Genomic DNA, 26,116 nt, shown 5'->3' with positions numbered 1-26,116 from the left:
GGAAAGATAAGATTCTTGGGATACTTGGACTGAGATGAGATGACAAAATATCAAGATGATGGTGATATATTGTAAGACAGACACATTCAGTTCTTGCTAGAGTGGAAAAACAGACATTAAAAAGATAAAGTCAAAGTATCTGATGCTGGTTTCATCTGCATGTCAACATCTACAGGGAAATGTGGGTGAAAAGAAATTCCAGAGGGATACAGCTTTAGGAAGAACTGAATGGATAAAATGTTCAGCAAAAGATCTTGTATGTGAGACACATGAGGAATAACAAAAAGAGAAACAACTGTGTTGAGAGGACTTGGATGGAGGGAGTATGCAACTTGCTACCTCTGAAGAGTAGAAGATGAGGATGTTGTAGTAACACTAGAAGCAGTGAGAAGAAAACTGATATCTGTTAGTGAGCCATTAAATGTAGCATATTGGTTGAATGAATCTTTGCCAATAAGTCGAATAATTTTCTTTTAGATGCAGTCTAGGATCTGTGTAGTAGCAATACTGCTCCAAATAAGTGAGCAGTATTCCACCATGGATCTCATATGAACTTCATAGAAGGTTAGTGACTGATCAGAGCTGAAATATTTTCTAGCACTGAGGAAACCAAGTCTTTGAGAAGCAGTTTTGGTAATGTTATATACATAATGTTACAAAGACAGACCAAAGATTGTGAGGCACACCATATGTAGCAATTTTGAGGGCCTTAGATATCTCATGAGAATGTGTAAGGAGGATGTGCTGCAAGATTGTTACAACAAGTATTAAAAAAAATGTATTTGGTTGTTGAAGGAGATTACTAGTGTTTTCCTTAAAAGTATTTTTTATATATCTTTTCATGACTAGATGTGTCAAGGTTGCATGTAGATGGTACATGTGTGTGGAAGGTTAAAGGTAATTGAAGGGCTGTGTCATGTACACAGGTGTGTAGTCAATGGAGTGTCTGATAAGAAACCTCTGATACAAGAGATGACAGACATGGAATCCATTAGTGGCAACTTATCTAGGTTCTTATATTAGACACAGTTGAAGCCTTTGATAAGATCAAAGACCACAACCTTGCATTTGATAAAGTTCTGATGGGCAACAGACAAAGGGTATGTGATATAGCAGATCAAGTATGGTGACTATTGCTGACCCCTAAGGAGAGAGATTCAATGTGAAGAAAGAAGCAGGGATTTATGACTGCCTCAGTTATATTTGCGATGTTGGACATAAGGAGGGAAGGTTAATGGTTGGCAATGTCAAATAGGTTGCCCTTCTTGAGAAAGGGTCACACTTGAAAATGTTTCTATAGTCAAGAACAGATTTCTATAATGAAAGTTTACAGGAAGTGCACTGTTGGAACACATAATACCAGAAGCAATTATATTGTTGGGTTGATGGCTCTGGTATGTTCATAGTGGTGTGACAATCAGTGGAGGAAACATAGTTTGCAAGGATTTTTGTAGTGTGTTTAATTTAGAATCAGAAACAAATGGACAGTAAATGATGTGGAAGTCAACTTTCAGAATCATAATTTACTGATAAAAGGTTACATCATGCAATGCATATTTAAGGTACGTGATTGCTGTATGGGTGCACATATGTCTATGTGGTTAAGGAGTTTTTTTTGCAATCATGTGATTGAGGATCCTTGTAAATAGACTTGTGTAAGTTTATTTTACCATAGCCTCAAGTTAGCTCAGGTTTTGTTGGGTGAAATGAGATAGATGGAAACTGTGTAGAAACCTATCAGACAGACTGTATCTATTATTCAAGTTAATGCCACTACCTGGCTCTTGGGTGCCCTTAGCCAATCCATTTTGTTACAAGTATTTAGATTATGAGGAATGTTTGAAAGCCACAATTATAATAGAGAAACCAGGTTTCTTTTTAATATTCAATTGCATTCAAAGGTAATACCTAATAAAACCACAAAATTGAAACATTAAATTTGAAATACTGGGAGTGAATGTAAAGCACTTGTAACAATTAGAGACAAACAGACTGTAGATAACCCGTTGCATGTGAGTACAAATGTGTTTAAAAGTGACAAAGGCATTATTTGATGTACTTTTGAAAGATACCAAGACTGTTAAAGCCACATAGTTCATAGAGATGTTGCATGATGGATTTAAAATGTCATAAGCTGGTAGGAAAAGTCATGTTATCATCCTAGACATCAAAGCATGATATATGGAGACAGACCAAAGAGTTAAGTTCAGACTTGAAAGTTAAGCCTTAAAAACATAATAGAAGCATGTTTAATTGCAGGCCCATCCAGTTCATGGGAGCATTAATAAAAAGCTAATAAAGCTCCCTTTCGAAATGTTCACAGGGAGCACAGCTGTTCTTCCATTAAAAATCACCAGAATGTATTTTCAAAGATACAGAACATTAATGCAATCATTCATTTGTTGAGAAGCTCATTCATATCTAATCAAAAATCTTTTATTGATCATAGAGACATACAATACCAATCACGGTTATGCAACTCAGTAGTAATGCTATTAAGACACACATCTACAAATTCAAAATCATTGCTACTTTAAAAATATAAATTGTAACAGTCCTTGTAATAAGTAAACTGTATCAAGAGTTAGGATGCTAATATATGGTTCTTGCTTTTAAAGACAATAAGGAATTCATTGGAGGAGATTTAGCTGCCACGTCAGTGGGTTTAGCTAGTAAGTAGTTATTCATTCATTGGTACGAATTAATTGTAATATTACTGAATTGAGAAATTGCCTCTTATGTCAAGTGTTAGTTATTTAAAACATAACCTTCTCATTGAAAAAGAATGATGATTACTCTAATAATATTTAATCAAACAGAAAATAAATATATTAATGACACAAAACACAAATTATCTCTATAGTTACCATACTAGCACAAATATAATAGATATAATTTGATATCAAAATAACTATACTTTGATGTCAAACAGACAGCAACTTCCTGCATTTCCTGTATTACTTTTCACATTTGAATGGCATTTTCTCATTTTTCAGGTGCCATGCCAGTGTCATTAATTAATAAAATAACAATACACACACACAAACATTATAATTTGCCTGTTATTTTAATATAGTTGATCAAAAACTCTAATTCAATTTTATATCAATGAAGCTTTAATCCATAATCAAGAAAATAATAATATAATAATAGCACACTTTTAGAGAATCATTAATTACATTATGCAAAATCATTTTGAAATATATTAAATTTATAGAATTAGAAAACTTGAAGATAAAAAAATGCTTTGTTATGCACTTTATTTATTTTAACTTTTAAATGCTGAAACCCATAAATGAGAAAGTTATGCATGACCTAGAGATAATTTATTATTTTTTACAATATGTGAATTACTTACTGATAGCACAGAGAACAGTATAGTGTCTTTCACTTCATTGAAAAAAGAATTTTAATACATTTACAGAGCCTTTTCCTCGAACATTTTAGACTAGGAGTGGAGAACTAACAACCAAGCGCAAAATAACACCTACATTCTAATTTCAACCACCCACTATACGTTCTGTGAAAACTTATACATAAAATTGAAAGAAAAAATGGTTTAAGACCTTTAGACTACAATGGCTATTTTATATTACCAATGAACATGAAAGATGATGAGCTGGCAGTCAATAACACATTGAGCAAAATGCTTAACGGCATTCAATCCATCTTTATATTCTGAGTTCAAATTCCACCAAGGTTGACTTTGCCTTTCATCCTTTCATCCTTTCAGGGTCAATTAATAAGTACCAGTTGAACACTGGGGTCAATGTAATCAACTTACCCCTTCCCCTGAAATTGTTGGTCTAGGGCCAAAATTTGAAACCAATATTACCTATGAACATGTATAATCAATTATGTTTTTTCAGTATATTTGTGCATTCTACAGCTTTCTAGATACTTGCAAGTTACATCTGGTATAAAAAAAAATAAATAAAAGGTCCCCCACTTCTGTTTTGTAGATAATCAGTACAGAAATTGAGGCTGTGAGGTTAGTGTGGTCTACATGGTAAATCTTGCTACATTGTATTGTGTGCTCAAAACAAGGTCCATTAGTTTACTTTGCACTATATAGCTTAAAATAGTTGTTCCAACTGCTTCACAGTTGAGTGGTACTGAAGAGTTCTGAGTTATGAAAATACATACTACAACAAGAAGCAGCAAACCAAACTAAACTTTAAAGCAGTAACAGTAATACTTTTAACAAAATGGAAGAACATAAATTTACACATTCCCTTATACAATAAAGTAGGTCAACATCTGTTATCTCATCACACAAATGACCTAATTAACACACAAAATACAAAGAGTGTTCTAAATATGATGGGTGACAGAGTTTTAGAATGGGGTAAATTCTTGACTCACATAAGTAACAAATAATGGAGAATAAAGCATTATAATTATAAATTGAATGTTAAATAATTTTCAATATTAGAAAAATCATTTTGTATTTACAGGGGAAATTTATCAAAAAATGCAGCAATTTAATAAAAATGAAAATAATTAGTTATCACACCAATTAACATCAAACATTCCATACAAAGCAGCAATTAATTTTTATAATTTGCAGGCAATTATTGTATTATTTCAAGACTGTCATAATATCCACTCATACAAAGTTTGTGCTTGTGTTACAAGTTGACCATTATTAAATTATAAATTTTCTCCATTACTCCACAAATTTGGGATTCCCTATAGCAAAGATTTAATTTGACCTATGGCTCAAGAGTAATCAATTAAACACTCGATGTGACCCATCAACTTAACAGATAGGTTCAAGCTCTTGATTATGTTATTGGTTGGAGAAGAGAGAAAAGCTACAAATAACTACCAAAAACAACAAAAAAACTTTAATTATTAACACAGCCGAGAGTCGATTTACTATAGGCTATAGTATTCAACCTTTAAATATGGCATGTTGGATGTGTTTGAACTTTGTTGTTCTGTAAGCTTTCTATCCATGACTTTTCATCAGTTTATGCTGTTTTTCAATATAGGAGGCTTAAAATATGTAGAGCTAGCACTCCCTCAAGGGGATGCAATTTGCTGTGAGGCTAGATCAGGCTACTAACAAACGAGTCAAATAAGATTAAATATCTTTCATGATCATTATATGCTGTTATATGTAGAACACAAATCAATCTATTGATAGGAAGTCTTTTTATTATTTATTTATTTATTTATTTACAAAATTCCATTACATTTCTGAAATTTAATTTACTTCAATAAAAATTATATTTTAACATTGTATCAACCACAGACTTGATTATGTAAATAACTAATTACAGTATAAAGCAGTAGAACATATAATAAAACAAGCACAAGCTAATTATAATATGTTATAAGTAAGGCTAGATAACGGAAAGAAGGTAATATTTTAAAACCTACAACAAATACATGGTAGCTTGGGTAATTAAACATAGTAGCCAAATAGCCTCAAGCTTACTTTCTCAAAAAAGGAAAGGAACTATATCTTGATAATACTGAATATGGAATGATCACAACTAGAACAGTTTTGATCAAAGATCTGACTAACTGAGCTGACCTACAGCTAAGAAATAACTATGTGGTTGTGTGAGCTAATGACAAAGCCTCTACAATAGCAGCCAAAGTTCCCTCAAATCACATGCACCTACTGCACTGAGAAGGAAAAGACATACTTGTAGATATATATCATGTCTTATTCTTTAGACTATGTAAGAGGAATGTCATAATGCTGTTATATAATATATATGCATATTTTGAAATATAGATTTCAAATTACTTGCTCTTTGTATGGTTACACTAGCTTCTCAGTTTTCCCTTCTCTTTTTTTATTTTATTTTTATTCTCAAAAGCTGAATTGTAAATTCTTTATAAACTTTCACAACACATAGATGTCTGTGTTACTTTTATTAAATCTGATAATATTCTGTATTGTGTTAGGTGTTCAAAGTATTTTATAATTTATTCATTTAGATTGACAATAGCAATAAAAGTTGTAATTGTTATTCTTATCACAGGAAAATCTCTAGCATTGAGAATATTCTATTCTCCAAGTGAAATCTTATTCATACCTTAATTAGCACCAGATTAGGCCTGTGCAGTTTTAATTGATATAATTACATAAAAACAAATCAATCAGTAAGTTACACATCTAGAATGCAGAAGTCTGTTAAATATTTAATAAACATAGTAATGAGATTGACAAAGACATAAGGAAAAAAACCTTCAATATCAATCAGGTAATAACTTTAAAAACTACTAATGATTTATAACTGTTTTTATGGAATTTCCATTACAGTTTCTAATTAAAGTCTTATTATATTGGAATACCCTTCCAACTGATCTCTCTCTATATTGGTTTCAAATTTTGGCACAAGGTCAGTAAGTTCCAAGGAAGCAATAAGCCGATTACATCAACCCTAGTGCTCAACCCTGAAAGGATGAAAGGCAAAGCTGACCTCAACAGAATTTGAACTTAGAACATAAAGACCGAAATGCTGCTAAGCAATTTGCTTGGCATGCTAATGATTCTACCAGCTTGTCCCCTTACTGTGTCTATATTGATGTATTTAAATGCCATCACAAACAGTGGTTTCTCTATGAATGTTGTTTATTCATAAAAGGCGAAAATGATTTTGAATGAATTTGAAGACATGAAGCAAACACAAAACTCATATTCCCACAAAAATTTTAAAGTTAAAATCTTTACATTTATGGATAGTTTTTATTTGTAATTGTTTGCTGTCCATTTATTGACATTTTGGTTTTAAAACATGTTTTGAATGGAAGAAACAATTCCCTAAGAATAGAAGCAAACATTCTACTCTTCACGACATGGTACTCCCACCCACCCCAAAAAACACTATATGTGTAAATAAAGTAAGGTCGTGAACCGGCAGAACTGTTGGCTCATCAGGCAAAATGCTTAGCGGCATTCCTTCTGGTTCTTTACATTTCATGTTCAAATTCTACTGAAGTTGACTTTGCATTTCATCCTCTTAGGGTTGATAAAATAAGTATCAGTTGAGTACTGAAGTCAATGTAATACCTGATTTACCCCTCCAAAAAATTACTGGTCAAAATATGAAACCATATTTGTAAATGTATTTAAATGCCATCACAAACAGTGGTTTCTCTATGAATGTTGTTTATTCATAAAAGGCGAAAATGATTTTGAATGAATTTGAAGACATGAAGCAAACACAAAACTCATATTCCCACAAAAATTTTAAAGTTAAAATCTTTACATTTATGGATAGTTTTTATTTGTAATTGTTTGCTGTCCATTTATTGACATTTTGGTTTTAAAACATGTTTTGAATGGAAGAAACAATTCCCTAAGAATAGAAGCAAACATTCTACTCTTCACGACATGGTACTCCCACCCACCCCAAAAAACACTATATGTGTAAATAAAGTAAGGTCGTGAACCGGCAGAACTGTTGGCTCATCAGGCAAAATGCTTAGCGGCATTCCTTCTGGTTCTTTACATTTCATGTTCAAATTCTACTGAAGTTGACTTTGCATTTCATCCTCTTAGGGTTGATAAAATAAGTATCAGTTGAGTACTGAAGTCAATGTAATACCTGATTTACCCCTCCAAAAAATTACTGGTCAAAATATGAAACCATATTTGTAAATAAAATAAGTTAACAGTTTCGCTGAACTTGTAAAGGGAATTTTGGCAACATTGCCTTTTGTCACATCACTAATAACAAAACCAGGAAGAAAACATAGATGCAATAAATAAATAAATCCATGACTAAGTAAGTATGTATAAGAGTCAGGCAGATCCAGGTAAAAGAAAACTGACATGGTTGAGTAATTTAGTCAGATATAATACACTGACCAATGACTGACTATAAAAAATACATAAAATGCTATTGGTTGAAAGATTTTATCTGGATTTATATATATATATAAATTTTTCTGATGTTTAAAATATAATGTAATCATTCATTTTACAATGAAGTAAAGGAAGTGATGATTCTTTATCATAGGAAGGTGAAAGAGGGGAGAAAAACAGTTAGACAAGAAGTTTGCAACATATCTTAGTGAACCATTGCATTCAGAAATGAAAGAAAGGTGAAGGATAAAACCAAATCAAGGGCATTTCTACTGAAACTAATTAGGGAAATATTACATGGGCTACTACAAAACATAGCCTAAGTTCTGGACATTAAAAAACAAAAAAATTATCTGAAGAAAATAAATGGATGGTGGGGCTGGAGAGAAAAGAAAAACACGGGGCTAAACAAATGATTGATTGGAAGGTTAATGACACAGCACAAAAGAAAACTATCTACTCACAGAGTTTCCCATGGTTGTCCACTAGAAATGATTTTACTGTAGGAAGTTATTCAACAACAATTGTAGTAACAGTGGCGGTGGTGGAAATTGTCACTACTACTGCTAGTTTTAGTACTACTACTATTAGTGGTGGTGATAAAAACAAACAAGACAATTTCATTTTGAAGCAAGATAATTAGTAAGTGTTTTACATTCCTGGTACTATGTCTCTCCCCGACCCTCCACCGGAATAGGTTACTACTGATGGGTGGGTGTTTAACTTCAAAATATACATCCATTTATTTCAGACCACTTAGTAAATAATATTACTCCACTTCTACCCGGGAAGTAGGGGAACCATTATTCTTACTCCGTATCAATTTGACAACTTATCCTGGTGTATTATTTAGTAATTATTCTATCAATTCTTAAGATCAAGTTGACCCATAACTTGTACAACTAATATAGCATGGAAAAAAAACTGAAAGCTAAAAATTACTCAGCGAATACCACCTAAGCTACTAATAAATTACAGTACACTTGCTATTCAGAGATTACCAAAATTCAAACTAATAACAGCATGAAACTATTAATAATTAAGATAATATATGTAAATATGTTAGTACATGTGTATACTAGTAATCCTAGTATATAAGTGTGTGTTGATAATGTCATGGGCACTCATACATTGACATATAACATTTGTACTGAACATTACTTACAAAACATACACACAAAGTTCATATCCTTCACACACACACACACACACACACACACACACACACACACACACACATGGACATATATATATATGTTACAAATAGTGTAGAATTTATAAACAACTAGTAATGCAGTACTTATCAACTCCTTCACTACAGGCAAAGCAAATATCTCACTCTCTCATTATGTTCTAACTTACAAATGTTTGTTTAATCTAATTATTAACATGTTAACTAATAGAAGAAAGTAGAAAATTTAGTACATTGCTCACTTGAATTGAAAAGTATGAATGAAAGAACAACTCCAATATTCACATGTGACCCGTTTCAATGGACAACTGTACGTGACAGTAACAGAAATGAAACAACTTTTAAGAAAATGATACAAAACCTGTAGGTGTAGCATTTCCCGCGGCTTCAAAAAAATGCTTCGTTCTCCCCCACACTTGAGTGCAAAAACCAGTCGACCATGTGACTTAATCTTAGTAGATATTTTGTTTACCTCAAATAAAATGTATTTCAACATAATAACAAAAGCCTTTCACTACTTCTACATTCTTTTTATTGCTATTGTTTCTTTTTTCTTATGAACTGAATAATTCTGTTGAGATTTTCGTATGAAATTACATAACCTCTACTTTAAACCATCCTTTACCCTCCCCTCACACCACCTTCTTGTATCTTGAGATACTCTGGCATCTGGTCACCACCATCTCTATCTTCTTTCTAGTTACTCTCACTCAATCCTATATAATGCAGGGTAGCCATGTATCTTCTTTACAGCAAGACACCTGGGCTTGTTCTTTTATCATACTAACTTCTCAACACGTGGCATATAACCATGCCCCCACCTTCTCAATATTCCCCAACTTGTCTTGCAAGTTACCTGGTGACCTCACCAGTACACACTGTAAAGTGGTTGGTGTTACGAAGAGCATTCAGCTGTAGAAACCATGCCAAAGATGACATTGGAGCTCAATGCAGCCTTGTGGCCCATTGGATCCTGTCAAACCGTCCAACCTATGCCAGCATGGAAAATGAACTTTAGATGATGTTCTCATACTTGGATAGTTTTCTCCAAACCAATCAGTTTTAATACCAGTCAACTGTACTAGATGGAAAATCAGTACATAACAAAAAAGAAAAGAAAATTATCCAATGCCATAATTTAATCACCTATCATTTGCATTTTAATGATAAATGTAAAATATTTGATCCAGCAGATGTAATAGAACAATTAAAAGATTGAAATTATACATAATGGGTAAATTAATTATTTATTATAGTCATGAGTTTGTTACAAACTTCAAAATGTTTAGTTGAACCAACTAAATTTGATTCTGTGAGATAAGCAAGCTTTAACATCTTCCAGTTAATAAAGGTTATTATGAGTTTAAAATTTTTTCTATGGAAGTGCTCCAGTATGGTCACTGCACAGGAGATTGAATAAGTAATGCTTAAAAAATATTAAAGCATTTCATTAAGTGTGTGTTAACAGATATATTTTAAAGTCATTTTGTGAAAATTAAAAGATAAAAAAATATCAAGAAATCTGGTAATTATTAAAATTTCAAATCAAATTTAAAAAAAAAAAAAATTCCCTTTAAAAACTGCATACTTGAATCAAAACAAAATTCTAGTCCACATGAAATAATATTTTATAGAAGAAAACTCTTTCATGAGACACAGAATGGCTTGAAGAGTATTTTATGTAATTATTATATAATTCATGAAATAATTTATAACCATTGTATCCGAACAGTTGTTTGCATTACATAATTAAACCTACCAACCTGATATATAGTCCCTTATATATGCTATGTTCATATCTGTAACACGTATATATACGTCATATATGTCTAACCCATGCAAGCTTGGAAAAGTAGATCTTTATCAAAACTACTTAACAGAGTTTTACAGCACACGACTTGTATAGGAAATTTTGGCAACATTTTTCATTCGCATGAAATCAATAATTTCAAATGCTTCCTTTATAACTGTTAATATCATTTCTTTCACTTTGTTCGTTTTATAAGAATATTTTGCAAGTTACTTGGTGACCTCATGCTGGTGGCATGAAAAAAAGAAAAGAAAAATGCACCCAGTATATTCTGTAGAGTGGTTGGCATTAGGAGGGCATGAAGCTGGAGAAACCATGCCAAAACAGACACTGGAGCTCAACACAGTCAGACCATCCAACCCATGCCAGCATGGATAATAAACATTAAATGATGCAACACAGTTCTCTGGCTTGTAGGATCCTGTCAAACTCTCCAACCTATGCCACCATGGAAGACATGCATTAAATAATGAAATACAGTCATATGGCTTGGCGGATCCTGTCAAACTAACCAACCCACACCAGCACTGAAGAAAGACAATGAATGATGAAAATGATGACCATGACAATGAGTATTAGCTATTTGCACTTTAGAAGCTTAAATGCCATGTATATAGAAGATTTTCATCGTTTTATCAGATATATTATAATCAGGATCAACCACTCTATCCACTGTGTCCTTCCTTGATTTGGGGGAGATTTTATTGCTATTTCTAGTAGTTCAAGAAACCACATCAAAGTTCCTTTGTTGGCTTGAATATTTTGTCGGTGTCAGTAATGTAATGAGGGGAAGAGGGACAAAACAGGAATTCACCTTGGGTGACACTTTTATGGAGGTGAAACTTTTTAGCCTAGTGTATAAGCCTGTATAACGGGTAGGGGTAGACATCAAATTAAATGGCTGCTCTGGGTGGCACACATTCTAGCTATACCACTGTCTGTTGTATAAAGAAATTTGTACAGACCATCTCTCTGATATTTTCACTTTTCATCTCTTCCAATTAGGATTGGTTGTGTATCTTTTTAGTGCATCTTACATGTGTTTATTATTTTGCACAAGAGTTTTATTATCGGCAGGTTAAGTTAATGGTGCATAAAATCATAATAATTAGCTTGACTAGTTTCCATTGTTTTGTAAGTGTTGGGTGTGCTGATGTCTGATAGTGTTTGATTTCTCTATTTCTCTGTTGTATCATTGATCTTTTGCAAATGAGATGTTTGAACTCATTTAACTGCATTGCTATACTAATCTCCAGGCTCATTATCCTCATCATGGGATGGATGTGTTAATAAACCATTAATTAACATTCAGTCTATGGTTACAGCAGAACTGGTAAACTGACAGTAAATTCAAACATTAGATGGAAAAAGAACCTAATTACTGGGATTTGCTGTGGGGCTTCAAAATTTCTTTCACAATCAATAGGTGTAGACGTGGCCATATAATTTAGAAGTTTGCTTCCTAACCACATGGTTTTGGATTCAGTCCCATTGGACAATTACACAAAGGCTCTCATTGCAATTCAAGCTTAAACACTGTAGATACTTTAGTTATCATCATTCACTAAAATGCTTCATGGAATAAACTCCAACAAGGAATTAAGTTTTTTTTTAAAAGAAAAATCATATGGAACAACTAAGTAAGAAACATATCATTTAAAAAAACTTGATGAAAGCATTTTTTTTTTTTTGTGTGTGTGTGTGTTAAATTCTTTGTGTATCTGAAAAGATATTTTTTTGCATTCATTTCTGCTTGCCTATGAATAGAACAAATCAAAGAAACCTTGAACAATACACATATTCTATGAGTGGAGACTAGACAATATCAAAATACTATGGTACTTAAGTCAAATTTTGGTGAAGTGTATCACTTCAATAAATAGAGACGGGAATGTTTAAAGGTCTTAATTAATTTTAGATAAGAATTAGTACTTCAAACACAAATTTTGGCAAAATATTGAAAGCCACAGAGTGGTGCCATTTACCATATTTCTAACAATCAACATACTTTGCAATAAAGGTTCTACAATTGACTTATTGAATTACTTCAAGTCATGAGCTACTGAAAGTAAAAAAAAATCACTTTAAAATAAATCTATATTGTTTATATATACTTTGTTTCCTTTGCCTCTTCATTCAGTGAAGGCAAGATTTGTATTGTAAATCAATGATAGATGCAGGCACCATTTTGAGCAATACTGCCAACAACCAGAGATGACAGTACCTCTTTGGAGTTATTTGACATCTAAAAATAACAACCAAATCTCCTTCAGATACCACCCAAGCTTCTTAAATAAGAAAGATAAATTATTTTATATCTTTTTTAAGACAACCAGCTGGAATACTTTTGATTATAGGTCTGCTCTTCAAAGTTAGTCTTTGGCTAAATAACAATTGCATAGGATATTTAGAATGAGCATATGCTACATCACCATCCTTGTTGTCATTATTTAATAGCTGCTTTGTATACTGGCATGGGCTGGATAGTTCAACAGGAACGGTCAAGTCAGAAGATTGCACCAAACTCTGCTGTCTGCTTTGGCATGGTTTCAACAGCTGGATGCCTTTCCTAATACTAATACCCTTCCTAAAGCTACATTATAAATATATATATACACATATATATGACACACACACACACACAGCAGATGATTCAACATTATCCTGTATGTGTGTGCATTATTTAGGCATGATCACAAGATGGTGCCAATCTCTCTCTCTCTCTCTCTCTCTCTCTCTCTCTCTCTCTCTCTCTTTCTCATATATATATATATATATATATATATATATATATATATGATGGATTTCTCTCGGTTTCTGTCTACCAAATCCACTCATAAAAATTTAGTCAGCTGTGCATTTAAAAATACATTACAACGAAAACACAAACAGTGCATTTAATTCACCAACAAGTTATAAATCCATATTTAAAAAGCAATTAGACCTAATAACATATATGATAGTAATAAGATAATCATTATGTTATAATATAATAATCATTATGTTAAAAAAACTAGAGATATTCCAATGGATACTGTGTTGATAACAAGAAAAACACAATCTTAACATGATGTATATGAATATAATAAAATCTAGTTTAGCTACAGATTATTTTTCAATGCTGTCAATCCAGTTTTCCATGCAAGCGTAATTTGCATGTTTCTATAAATTTGAACATTTCAATGTGAATTATTGAAAGTGTTTTCAGAAGATGTCTTTAATCACTCAACTGTAAAATTTTCAGCTTGATTCATTCAAGCAACTAGAAATTCTAAGCCTTGCCTAATGTTCTGATACAGTTACTGTAGTAATGTGGCTTTGAACTCCTGACCACGTGATCGACAACAGTCTAGCACCTTAACATCACTGCCACTGTGCTGCATAAGATATGACTGAAAAAAAATTCTAAATCAATGATTGTAATCAAGATAAATTGAATGGTAATTACAATCAGTTTTATCAATAATTATACAATAAGATTATTAATGAATTTTAAAAATTGTGGTATAATTAAATCAACAATCCAGGTTTCTTCTTTTGTGTTAATGTTAGTTGTTTATTGCTCTTTTGCACTTAGTCTGTATTCTCAAACTTCTTTTTCCTCAGCCTAACAAAGGCAATGGTGAAATGTTCTCTCAATCATAACTTGTTTTACAACTTGCATAAATAAAAGAACCTTTATAATAGCAAAAGAACATTATTTCTGTGCAACAAGATTGTTGCTCACCAACTAGAGAGAGAGGGGGGGGGGAGAAAGAGAGAGAGAAAGAGAGAGAGAGAAAGAGAGAGAGAGAGAGAGAGAGAGAGAGAGAGAGAGTAGAGAGAGAGAGAGAGGAGAGAGAGAGAGAGAGAGAGAGAGAGAGAGAGAGAGAGAGAGAGAGAGAGAGAGAGAGAGAGAGAGAGAGAGAGAAGGGATAGTGAAAAATAGTGCAAAAGAAAAGAAGAGGCAGAAATTAAAGAAGTAGCAGGAGATATTCAAGGAGGAAAATCATGGAAGGTAAGAATCAAAAAGGGAGGAATTGAGGAGTGACAGAGAAACAAAAGGTGCAGAGTAACCAGAAAGGAAGAGGGGAGAGAGAGACAGAGAGACAGAGAGAGACAGAGAGACAGAGAGAGACAGAGAGACAGAGAGAGACAGAGAGAGACAGGCAGACATGGGAGGAGGAGAAAATACAAGGTAGAGGAAGTGAAGAGTTAGAGAGGAAATGATAGAAGAGTGTCCATGTGTATGTATCTGTGTGCCTATGATTGTTTTGTGCATGTCTGTGAGTATGAATGAAAGCTTGGTGTTTGAGCATGTGTATGTGTGCACGTGTGTGTATGCATATGTGAATTACAAAATGGATAAAAACTTATTGATTGTTGGAGAACAAGAAATCAATATCATCTTGTTTGATTTATTAACCAAAAATAGCATCAATGGCTTAGGACAACTTGTCTAATGTCTACTGAATAACAACTCCGGACTAAGAACAGACTTTCAATTGTAGCTTATAATTGCATAGTTATACTATGGCCCTGACCAGCATAAAGCAGTCACAAAATGAAAATTTAGTGATTTTCTTCATTTATATTATAGATGTTTCTTACCACATGCTCTTTGCATTTATACTTTCAATACAGGATTTTTAAACTATTATAGTTAGGATACCAGTGGTGTTATGCAGGTCACATTGAGCAAGTTGTTTCATTCACATGCAAAAAAAAACTTACAAAATATATGGGAAATAACAATGCTTATATCTGTTTTAATAGTTTACTCTATATTATAAGCTTTGGCAGTCTCTTACATTATTTTAGAAAGGTCACACATTAAAGATTACAATAAGAATAATGTTTTTAAGATGCAAATGTGATATGCATTTTCAAATCCTTTTCCCAATATGATAAATCTATTTTTACAGCATTTCTTTATTATAAGAATTCAAGAATGAATAACCTAAATTGGTAATGAGATTATATTGAAGAAAATGTGTATTGGAAAGTAATAAATAATACACAATGGCAAAAATGAAATTAGAATAAAAACCTTTGGTGGGTTTACAAAATCTTTAGGGAAATAAATTCCATAAAATCACACTAGATTAATAAATAGGATCTTTTAATAATAATATATAAAGCATAAACAAAATAATGTACAAAATATTTGCAAGTTATGTAGTATTATATAGTAGATTCGTAAGTCATGACTTGATCATCATCAGAATTGTCAAACATCATTTCCCATGAAAAACCAGGTTAGATTACACAAAAATGCCATGTAAAGTGCATCATAGTCAACTGTTAGTGAAAGACCTACAAAATATACGAGGGTGGTGTAAACAGAATGAACAATATACAAGGACAAAAGGGACAAAGTTTCACAAATAAAGTATTAACATAAGTAGCAATAGAAAGTGTCTTAACGTTTCAGACATCAGTCCTTCATCAGAAGAGAAGAACATAAGGTGATTGAGAAAGAGAAATAGTCAGTAAAAGATAGAGGGAAAAAAAAAACACATGAAAGGTTAGAAACCAGGTGGGAATGCTGTTCTATAAAGGTGGGTGCAGGAGCAAGTGTGTATATGCAAGTGTAAGAATGTATCTGCCTTAAAGTGGGTTTAAAATAAAGGAGTGATGTGTAAGTGTGTTTTAGGAAAAGATTGGATTCTTGATATAGCCAGGATGTAATGCACACATAAAATGAAAACAGCTATGAAGAGGCACAATTCTCAATTAAACATCTAGAAAGCACATCAACTAACTGACATTTGGAGTCATTTGTATTGATGGTGATGGTAGTAGTTTGGTTCATGAAGAGAATCCCCCAGACACGTCAGAAATGCTCCAGGAAACATACTGCCATTATACTGGTTCTGCCAACAAAAATATTGTCTTTCTATGCTCTCTCTCTACAACGAAGGCTGTTGTTAACTATTAGAGAATCAACATGAAGAGAAGTTAAATGAATCTCTTAGCTGCATATCAAAGAGCTGATGCATATATAATTGAAAGTTTAACTGTTCATTATTGTTGTAATGCCATTAAACAACCACTTAAAGAAATGTACACATTCATAATTATCACTGCCAGAGATAAGAGCTAGACAGGAATTCTCTTGATAATCTTTTTTTACCATTTCAGTTCATTCTTTTATAGGTATATTCTATGCTTGTTCCAACTTCTTTTGATTGATGCATTTACATCATCCACTGAGACACTAAACTTACTTAAGGGAAACAATTTAAATTTAGAAAGTCGCTAATAAATAGTACAGGAGATATTTTGTACATTTCCCCATTTCTTGATGTAAGTATATTTTTTGAAAGGATTTTTAAAAGTCAGTTGTTCCACAGTTACAGAAAGAGATAATCATTTTGATGTCTATCCATGTCATTTCTATTCTAGGTAATACATTTTACTCCAATTTTTTAACTCCAATAACATACATTGGATGGTTCTGTGATTATTAGTATGAATTATTGAAATATCTTACAACTGCATTCCTTACAATTAACAACTGAACTGGGAAGTTAATATAGAGCCATTTTCTGTGAAGCAAAATGAAGGTTACCCAGCGAAAAAAGGGTACCAACACCAGGCACAAAACATTTGATTAGTAATGCAATAAAAAAAAAAAGAAAAAGAAAGAAAAAAACCCATCCAACATTTAAGAATATCCTAATATTCAATGCTATTCAAGATGAATTAATAGTCTATAAAGCTACGTCATATGTTGTGTATCAGTGCTTGGCAAACTAATTACAAATACTATCTCTAATTCTCTAATTATTATAACAATTATTCTGTGAATAAGACCTATTTAATCTGACGCATTGCATCAGTAAATCATATTTAATGAAAAATAAAATAGTTTTACTGTTCTAAATCATGATTTTGCTAGAACACTGACAGCAATTATTAAACAATGATGGTTATTGTGAATAATTATATGTATACAACCTACTTTGCTATAGTTTATTTCTTATAAGTAATCTTCAAAGATAATCAATGAAGTTTAAATTAAACATAATAGTTTTACTTTTATTATGTATATTTTCATTTTTTCAAACTGGCAAATATAACACATCTATATTTAGCTGGTGACCATATTTTTTAAATCAGTTTCTCACTAAATGTCAATTTTCCTTCCTAACCAGACAAAAGAGAGACAAAGAGATAAAAGAGATAATGTGCATAATATCTACATTGATCATTTATATTTCATTAGGAAACAAGAAATCTTAAAGGAGGAAAAAATTTCTCAAATAAGTAAAGATGATTAGTACAAAGTGTACTTTGAGATTGTCATTATTGATTTGATGTATTCAACACAGATTTACTGGTAGGCTGCTATGCATATGCAAGAAAAGTTATAAATAAGGTTATTTTCCTCTTAATAATTAAATTTTATTAATGGAAATACAATAAAATAGTTCTTGGCTAAATTTCTTCCAATAATCAAAAAATAAATTACGCACTTCATATTTTAATAAAGATTTTTATGTTAGTCATGAAATTTTCTCTTCCTTCCTTATCAAGCAGACATTTCTTTTTTTTTCTTGAATTTGTAAAAATAAAATGACAGTAAAACTTAAACAAAATTAATTCTTAACCTACTTTTTAAACAAACAAACAATTAAAAAAAACTTTTAAAAAAGCATTATTTAGTTTTAAATAATTTTCTTTTATAAGATATTCCTGATTTAATATTTTGAATTTTGACACAAATGAAAATGGTAAAAATACTATTACTAGTTAGGGAAAATTTAAAGTGATATGAATGTACTCAAAATATTGCTGAAATCATCTGGATTATCTGCATTTAATCAAACTATTCATATCTGGTGATTTATTCACACATTTAACTAAAACATGAGTATAAATCTATAACTCGATGATAAAGACAGCAGAAGGGTGGGCTCTTCTGTTTTCACCAATGCAGAAATTAAAGCAAGTGTCAAAAAAAAAAAAATTATGATAATATTATTCCCTAAAATTGTACTTAATGCTTGAATCTCACAATATATCTTTGTATTTTACTGACTATATTTAATGGAAAAATACATGGAATAATTAGTATCTTGCTGGATTTAAATCAATTTGTAAAGATAATCTATAAATGAATTGGTTTCAATATATAACTATTACCATATATGTACATGCACATGTGTATGTACACAGAACTTGCATATAAAATTATTATATATCAATAACTTAAAACAAAACTGTTAAAGAAAATTAATAATAATAAGCAGTGCAGAAATTATTCTAAAATTCAATACAATTTATATAATTCAATGGTTATAATTAATGCATTTACTGAATTTAACATTAGTATCCTAACTTCTCCAGATACCAACATGAGAAAGTATTTAACTCATTCCTATTGGCCAAAATATGCCTCTATAATTGTGGTAGCTGTAACTACATCTTAAGCTACAAAGTAGTCACACATACACATGTCTATACATAGACATATATAGATTAAAGGGCTAATGAGGACATATATATTTCTATCTATACCAACAATTACATCCGGGACAAAATATTTCCAACTTAACAAAATCTGTTGTAAATCTCTGGTGTTTTCATACAAGACCATGCACATTCATTTCATACTCTTAAGATAGTGTGAATTCCTTGAACAAAAAAAGGAGCAACGTGTGTGACAATTGTGTGTAAGCAAGAGTGCTTCTGTGTGTGTGTGTGTGTGTGTGTGCAAGGGAGAGAGAGAGAGAGCGATGGATTGACATAATGGATTACATTTTATCAATGAACTTAAATTCAAAATTTCATTTAATTATAATTATACACATACACATTATCATCACAATCACCACCAGTTAGTGTTCACTTTTCCATGCTTGCATGAGTTAGACAGAATTTGCTAAGGCAAATTGTCTATGGCCAGATGCTCCTCCTATCATCAACCCTCAAATATCTCCTCATGGCTAGACATGTTTTTGTTACAGGAAACTGGAATTGAACAACATCTGTATAATTGCGATGCTCATGTATAACCACCATCACATGATGTCAAGCCAAAGGTACACACACAAACACATATACATATATAAATGAAGCACTTTCCAGTTTCTGTCTACCAAATTCACTCATAAGGTTTTGGCTGGCCCAAGGCTATAAAAAGCATTTGCTCAAAATACTACACAGTAGGACTGAACCAAAAACCACATGCTTAGCAAGCAAGCTTCTTAACCACAAGGCCACACCTATGCCAATGTATACATATAATATATGCACACTCATGTGTGTGTGTGTGTGTGTGTGTGTGTGTGTGTGTGTGTGTGTGTGTGTGAGAGAGAGAGAGAGAGAGAGAGAGAGACTATATATGTAATTCAAAATATTTTCACATTTAAGGAAATATTTAACTTTTACCATTTCACAGCAATTGTATTTGTATGTGTTCCTTTTAAAATATTTTCATATCAATTGTATCTATGTGGTGTTGTTTATTCATTATATAACCCTTTAGCATTCAGATTACTCTGTTAAATCTAATGCTTATTTATTCATGTTGTTTTGAATTAATCTTGCATTATGTAGTAGCTTTGAGATTTCGATGGTGTGTTTGTTTAGATTTAGAATGACATTGTAGGGTAGGTGTAAGAGGCTGAATCTTGCCAGTTTGAACATAAAACAGTTGGAATATTTGAGTCGGATATGGCCAGTTTAAACATTAAAGGGACAAAGTATGAACACACACACACACACACACACACACACTGGTGTAGTTATGTGAATACATGTATGCATAGGCAGAAAAGAAACAACTTTTTAACTTGTATTCAGAACAAGATTTAAAACATGAAAATGCATTATACTGAAATAAAAATTAGTATGAACAGTTAATCAGTCTCTCATCCAAATTTCAAGGACGAAATTAAAATATGAATAAAAATAATTAGCAAACAAGTATAAAATATTGCCAAAATACAAAATTGTGTCAGCAAATCAATTTTGCTTTATATTTAAAGGCAATATGTCTCTGCTAGAAATCAATATATTTTAATATAATGGAAACAAAATGTATTTGTAGACAAACCAAAATTTTCTGGATATTTAAAATAATGTATGTATGCAAATGATAATATTAACATGATTTACAAACTGACTTGTGACACTGTATGTCTGTGTTTGCAAAACTATGAGCTGAAATTCACTTAAATTTGTACATATTTCTGTGAGAATGTGTGTGTGTGTGTGTGTGTGTGTGTGTGTGTGTGTGTGTGTGTGTGTGTGTGTGTGTGTGTGTGTGTGTGTTTAATTAAAATGCTATCAAGATAACTAACTTCGAAATTATACCGGTAGTGGCTTGTCAGATAATTCTGTGTGTGTGCGTGTGTGTGTATATATTTATATTGTACATGTATATTTGTAATCTAAACATTGGGGACGCACACACACACACACACACATCATATGTAATGTTTATTTTACAACATTAATTGAAATGCTTATAAAGAAAAAAAATAGACAGAAAAATAAATACCAAAATTTCAACTAATTTTCATATGTAATATTTTGTAGTAGTTGCTTTATTTGTCTAATACAAACAATGAGTTTTCAATATTAAACAGTGAATCTATATTTTCAAGTTGAAAAATACAATATAACATATCTTATACTACTGCAAGTTTCTCACTGGGAGTGGCCTGCCATGAATAACTTGGAGCAGTAAATTATGTTAAAATTCTCAACTTGAAATAAAATATATATATATGAAAATGACTGTTTTTTTTTAATGCGTGAAATTTTAAAATTTGCTTTTAATTTCACTAGATTTGTTTTTTCTTTTTGTATAAATCTAATAATTTAAATCAAGAATCAAACAATAATAATTACCAAATTACTGTCCATGGTGATTATTAACAGCTAAGAAATATAAGCTTCCTTGTTTGGTGCTAGATACAGCAATGCAATACTGATTCAGTCCAGTGATGTGAGAGGCTAGCAATAATACAGCCACCACCACGATACCTGCAGTGATGCTATTGGAATCTACCAACTTGCATTGATGCCAAAACAAAATGGCCACTGTTTCAGGATATTGATTGCTGGAAGCTATTCCAATACACAGACCACTTTAAGTGGACGGAGAAGGGATAGGGTGGTTGGTTGATAGAGAGAGAATGTGGGTGTATGTGAGGGAGTGTGATTGATTGTGTGAGAGTGCAAGTTTGTATGTGTATGAGTAATTGTGTGTGTGTGTGTGTGTGTGTGTGTGTGTGTGTGTGTGTGTGTGTGTGTGTGTGTGTGTGAATATGTGTATGAAAGGGTATTTAGACAGAGTAGTAAATGTGCAGAGATGAGTAAGAAGATAGGTTAGTTTCACAAAAATCTATGGGTGAATATATATATATGTATATATATATATATACATATATATATACATACATATATATATATTGTATTGTATGAATATTTAAGAGTTACTGCATCTGATTTTACTTAAGGGTGGCTAGTGATGAACTTGTAATTTAATGCAAAAACATTAACAATTCAATATATTTCTAAATATTCTGAATTAAATACTAACACTACTATTAACACAACAAAAGCAATATTAATAATGGTCTTTAAAACTTAAGTGCAAAGGCCACAAGCATTTAAGGATTGAAATACAGTCAGTTAAATCAAATTCAACACTTGGCAAGCTCTTATTTCATTGACCCCAGAAGGATGAAACACAGAGATTGAACCAAGCAGGAATTGAATTTCGAACGTTAAGGAACATTAAATAAAATACTGCAATGTATCAAGTCTAACACACTATGAATTCTGCCAATCTACATACTGCTCTTTCTGCCAAACACTTGCACAAGGCTACAAACTTTTGAGGAAAGGACACGTAACTAATAAAATTAACCCCAGTTCATGGTAGCTACATCATCATCATTGTCGTTATCATTTTACTGCCCATGTTTCCATGCTTGTATGGATCAGACAAAGCTAACTGAGCCAGATTTTCTATGGCTGGATGCTCTTTCTAATGCCAACCTTCACTTGTTTCCGAGCAAGGTAATATTTCTTCATGGCCAGATATGTTCTTGCAGTATATTGGAAATGAATGACACTGCTTGTACGACAATGATAATCATTGGAAGAGAATATATAGTCTGCTTTGGCAAGGTATCCAGCACTGTACCATTTTGGAAATGTTACTGCTACATTTGTTGTCACCATTTCTAATTTTGGTACAAAATATTAAATTTGTAGGAATGGAGTACAGTAAAAGGGAATGACTCCTATACATCAGTGGTGTCCATTTTATTCACTCACTTTCCATCATCATAATTATCATCATTTAACATCTGCCTTTCATGTTGGCAGGGCAAGTTTTTGATACATTTTAAAACAAAAAAGTGCATTTTAAACACCAGTAAATATGGTAACTGTGTTGAGATGAGTAAGATGATGGTACAGTCTCACAAAGTATCTGCTAGCAAGATTTATATATATATAGTATGAATGGTGAAGAGAGTATGGATCTGAATGAGTACCAGTTATATATTGAAACCAGTTCAGTAGTCTATAATCTTCACCAGAAGTGTACTGATTCTACCAAATGTTAACAGAATGTCAGAAAGTATTAGACTTAATACCTTGTGGTATTTGCTCATGTCCCTTTAAGATCAGTTCCTACCTTTCATCATTCCAGACTCAATAAAATAAACACCAATCAAGTACTGAGATAGCTTTAATTACCTCCAGAGGAAAGGGAAAGAAGAGGATTGAATCCCAGTATGTTTGAATTTACACAGAGAAGGGACTACATTAAATAGTAGTTTCAAATTCTGGCACAAGGCCAGCAGGTTTGAGGGGATGGGATTAGTTGATACCATTGATCTCAGAACTTGACTGATACTTTATTCCATTGACCTTGAAAGGATGAAAAATCAAATTGAACACAGCACAGTTTGAACTAAAGTGTAAAGAGCTGGAAGAAATGTCGCTAAGCATTTTTGCATGACTGAATTAAATAAGGAAACACATTTTATCTGACATTATAATATGACTACAAGGCAAGATTTTCATTTAGTGGCAAGAGATCAAAAAAGAAAAAAACTAAAACAGTATTGTAGACACAGATATTACCATTACTAAATATAAATTGTTATATTATTCTATTCACTCTTACACAAGCCAATGAATGAGCCTCTGCATGAATGTTTGACCTACTAGAAATAGCAACTAAATCTCCTTCAATGCCATAGCAACTGCCCTCACACCATCTCACCATCTTGCCTGGTTTTGGGCGTCCTCCCTTCTCAAGCCAACCCTCCCAATCTCCTCCTCCACCTGTCCCCTCCACATTTTCCTCAGTCTACCTCGCTTTCACTGTCCATTTACCTCAAACAGCCTCTTATCAAACAGCCTCATGCCACACATTTCTCTCATCATTGCTCTCTCAGTCCTTCTCAAAATTGCCATCTCTCTCTCCCTCAAACACCATGTCTCACTCCCAGACAGCATTGCAGCTCTCACACAACTCCTATAGACCTTTCCTTTCATCTTCAAGGAGAACCTTTTTAATAATTACTAAAAAAACAGCAATAATTTAGTTTAATTTTCAGTATTATTATTATTATTCTGATTTAGTCTTATATAATGGTGCACTGAACTTCATGTCTGAGATTGTTAGCTGCTGTGACATTTATCAAGGAAAAATGAGCATGCAAAGATACTGGATAGAACCATAACAGAAAACTCTGCTTATATATGATGTGACATGATACTTGAATCAAAAGTAAAATAAACCAGAAAGATTACAAGAAAACTGAATTTGTTCAGAGAAGTAAGAAAATTCTGGAACATGAAAACAGAAGGAAATGCTTGGAATAATAATACCCAAACAAATGTTCAAAAGATTATGAGAAAAACTGAAAATGAAAGGATGTTGAAGAAAACTATATCACCTACTATTCAACAATAGTACTTCTCAAAATTTTTGAAATTGAAGGATCACTAAATCTCAAGACATGATTTTATTGATATAATCAATAGGAAACCTTAATGAAGCATGAAATGCTTTTGCAAAGAAAGCAAGTTTCCCTAAGGAACCTGACACAGTAAAAGAAAAAGAATTTTAAAATATGGCTTTTAACCCATATACTAGGAATGATAAAAAAAAATTCTGAGCTATTAAATCAAAGGCATTCAATAATAATAATGTAGAGATAATTTTTTAATTAAGCTTGAAGCCCTATGGTTATAAGGAAGGAGAAATAAGAGATTGTGAACTTCTTGTTCTTTTTTTATTGGCTATTAGTACAAGCGAAATTTGAAAGAGCAAGGTCTACTGAATTGACCCTGATATATTATTAGTGATTTTTTCAAAGAGGGTATGAGCAATCATATCAGACCTCAATTGTTGACTGGCACACATTTTATTGATTCTTGTAATACAAAAGACAAAGTTAATCAGTATTTAAACTTAGAACATAAATGTACATAACTGTATGCCATAAAAAAGATTATAGCTAGTGTTCCAGTGATAATGAGCTTACAAGCTATCAAGTTTGACTGTTATATCGTTGAAATGGTTATTAAGGGTATGTTGGCAAGGAAAGCAACCACATGGTTTCAGACTTAATCATACTGCATGGTATCTTGCACAAGTATCTCTTACTATGGCCTGTTTATATATATATATATATATATATATATATATATATATATATATATATATATATAATGAGATAGCGAGAGCGAGAGAGAGAAAGAAAGAGAGTGTGTTTGCATGTGTGCACACGCGTGTGTGTGCAGTTATAAACATCAGTAAAATGTTTATAACTAGAACAACACTTCTTTGTCATCAGATGCAGCAATTCAATGACTGGGCCGTTGGAGACCTGTAGCCAACAACGTCATTATTCCCAAATTGCAATATTAAATTTATTTGTTGACAGCTTCTGTTACTTGGGAGACCCAATTAGTAGTGGAGGCAATTGTTACAAAAGCAGAGCTGCCAGAATAAGGATGAGATGGAAAAAGTTCAGGGATATATCGTAATTTTGTTGGTAACAAAAGGCTTCTCTGAGTGAGGAGGAAAGTATGTAATGCTTGTATACAACATATGATATTGCATGGTAATGAGATATGGGCACTGACTGCAGTAGTATGCATGAGAATATTGCACTAGTACAAGCATTATATTACATATAGAAGATGACCTTCAGGTAAAGAAGTATTAAGAGATCCAAAGATCATCTTTGGGTGAAGAAATATCAAATGAATTAAGTGGAAGAGACCGGCAGAAAGTATGGACAGTAAAAGAGGT

At 32.2% G+C, this 26,116-nt stretch overlaps 1 protein-coding gene across 16 annotated transcripts in view; it reads right to left on the bottom strand.

Moving 5' to 3' along the window:
- LOC106879196 (ras-related protein Rab-3) overlaps positions 1 to 26,116 on the bottom strand; it is a 243,662-nt gene that overhangs the window by 111,331 nt on the left and 106,215 nt on the right. Inside the window, exon 1 of one of the 16 annotated variants that reach the window (XM_052969943.2) lies at positions 21,679 to 21,865. The exons of 8 other annotated variants lie outside the window; for them this stretch is intronic. In XM_052969943.2, coding sequence (XP_052825903.1) covers positions 21,679 to 21,693 — 15 coding nt within the window. In that variant the 5' untranslated portion in view covers positions 21,694 to 21,865. Of the gene's footprint in view, positions 1 to 8,295; positions 8,846 to 9,256; positions 10,810 to 21,678; positions 21,866 to 26,116 lie in introns of those variants that run through there. 7 more of the 16 variants (XM_089356099.1, XM_089356102.1, XM_089356101.1 and 4 more) reach the window with 7 other exon arrangements.

The sequence above is a fragment of the Octopus bimaculoides genome, chromosome 8 (genome assembly GCF_046866305.1).
Source record: "Octopus bimaculoides isolate indiv1 chromosome 8, ASM4686630v1, whole genome shotgun sequence".
NCBI lineage: Eukaryota > Metazoa > Mollusca > Cephalopoda > Octopoda > Octopodidae > Octopus > Octopus bimaculoides.
The sequence above is the reverse complement of the archived record's forward strand: the minus strand, read 5'-3'. Positions and strand labels throughout refer to the sequence as shown.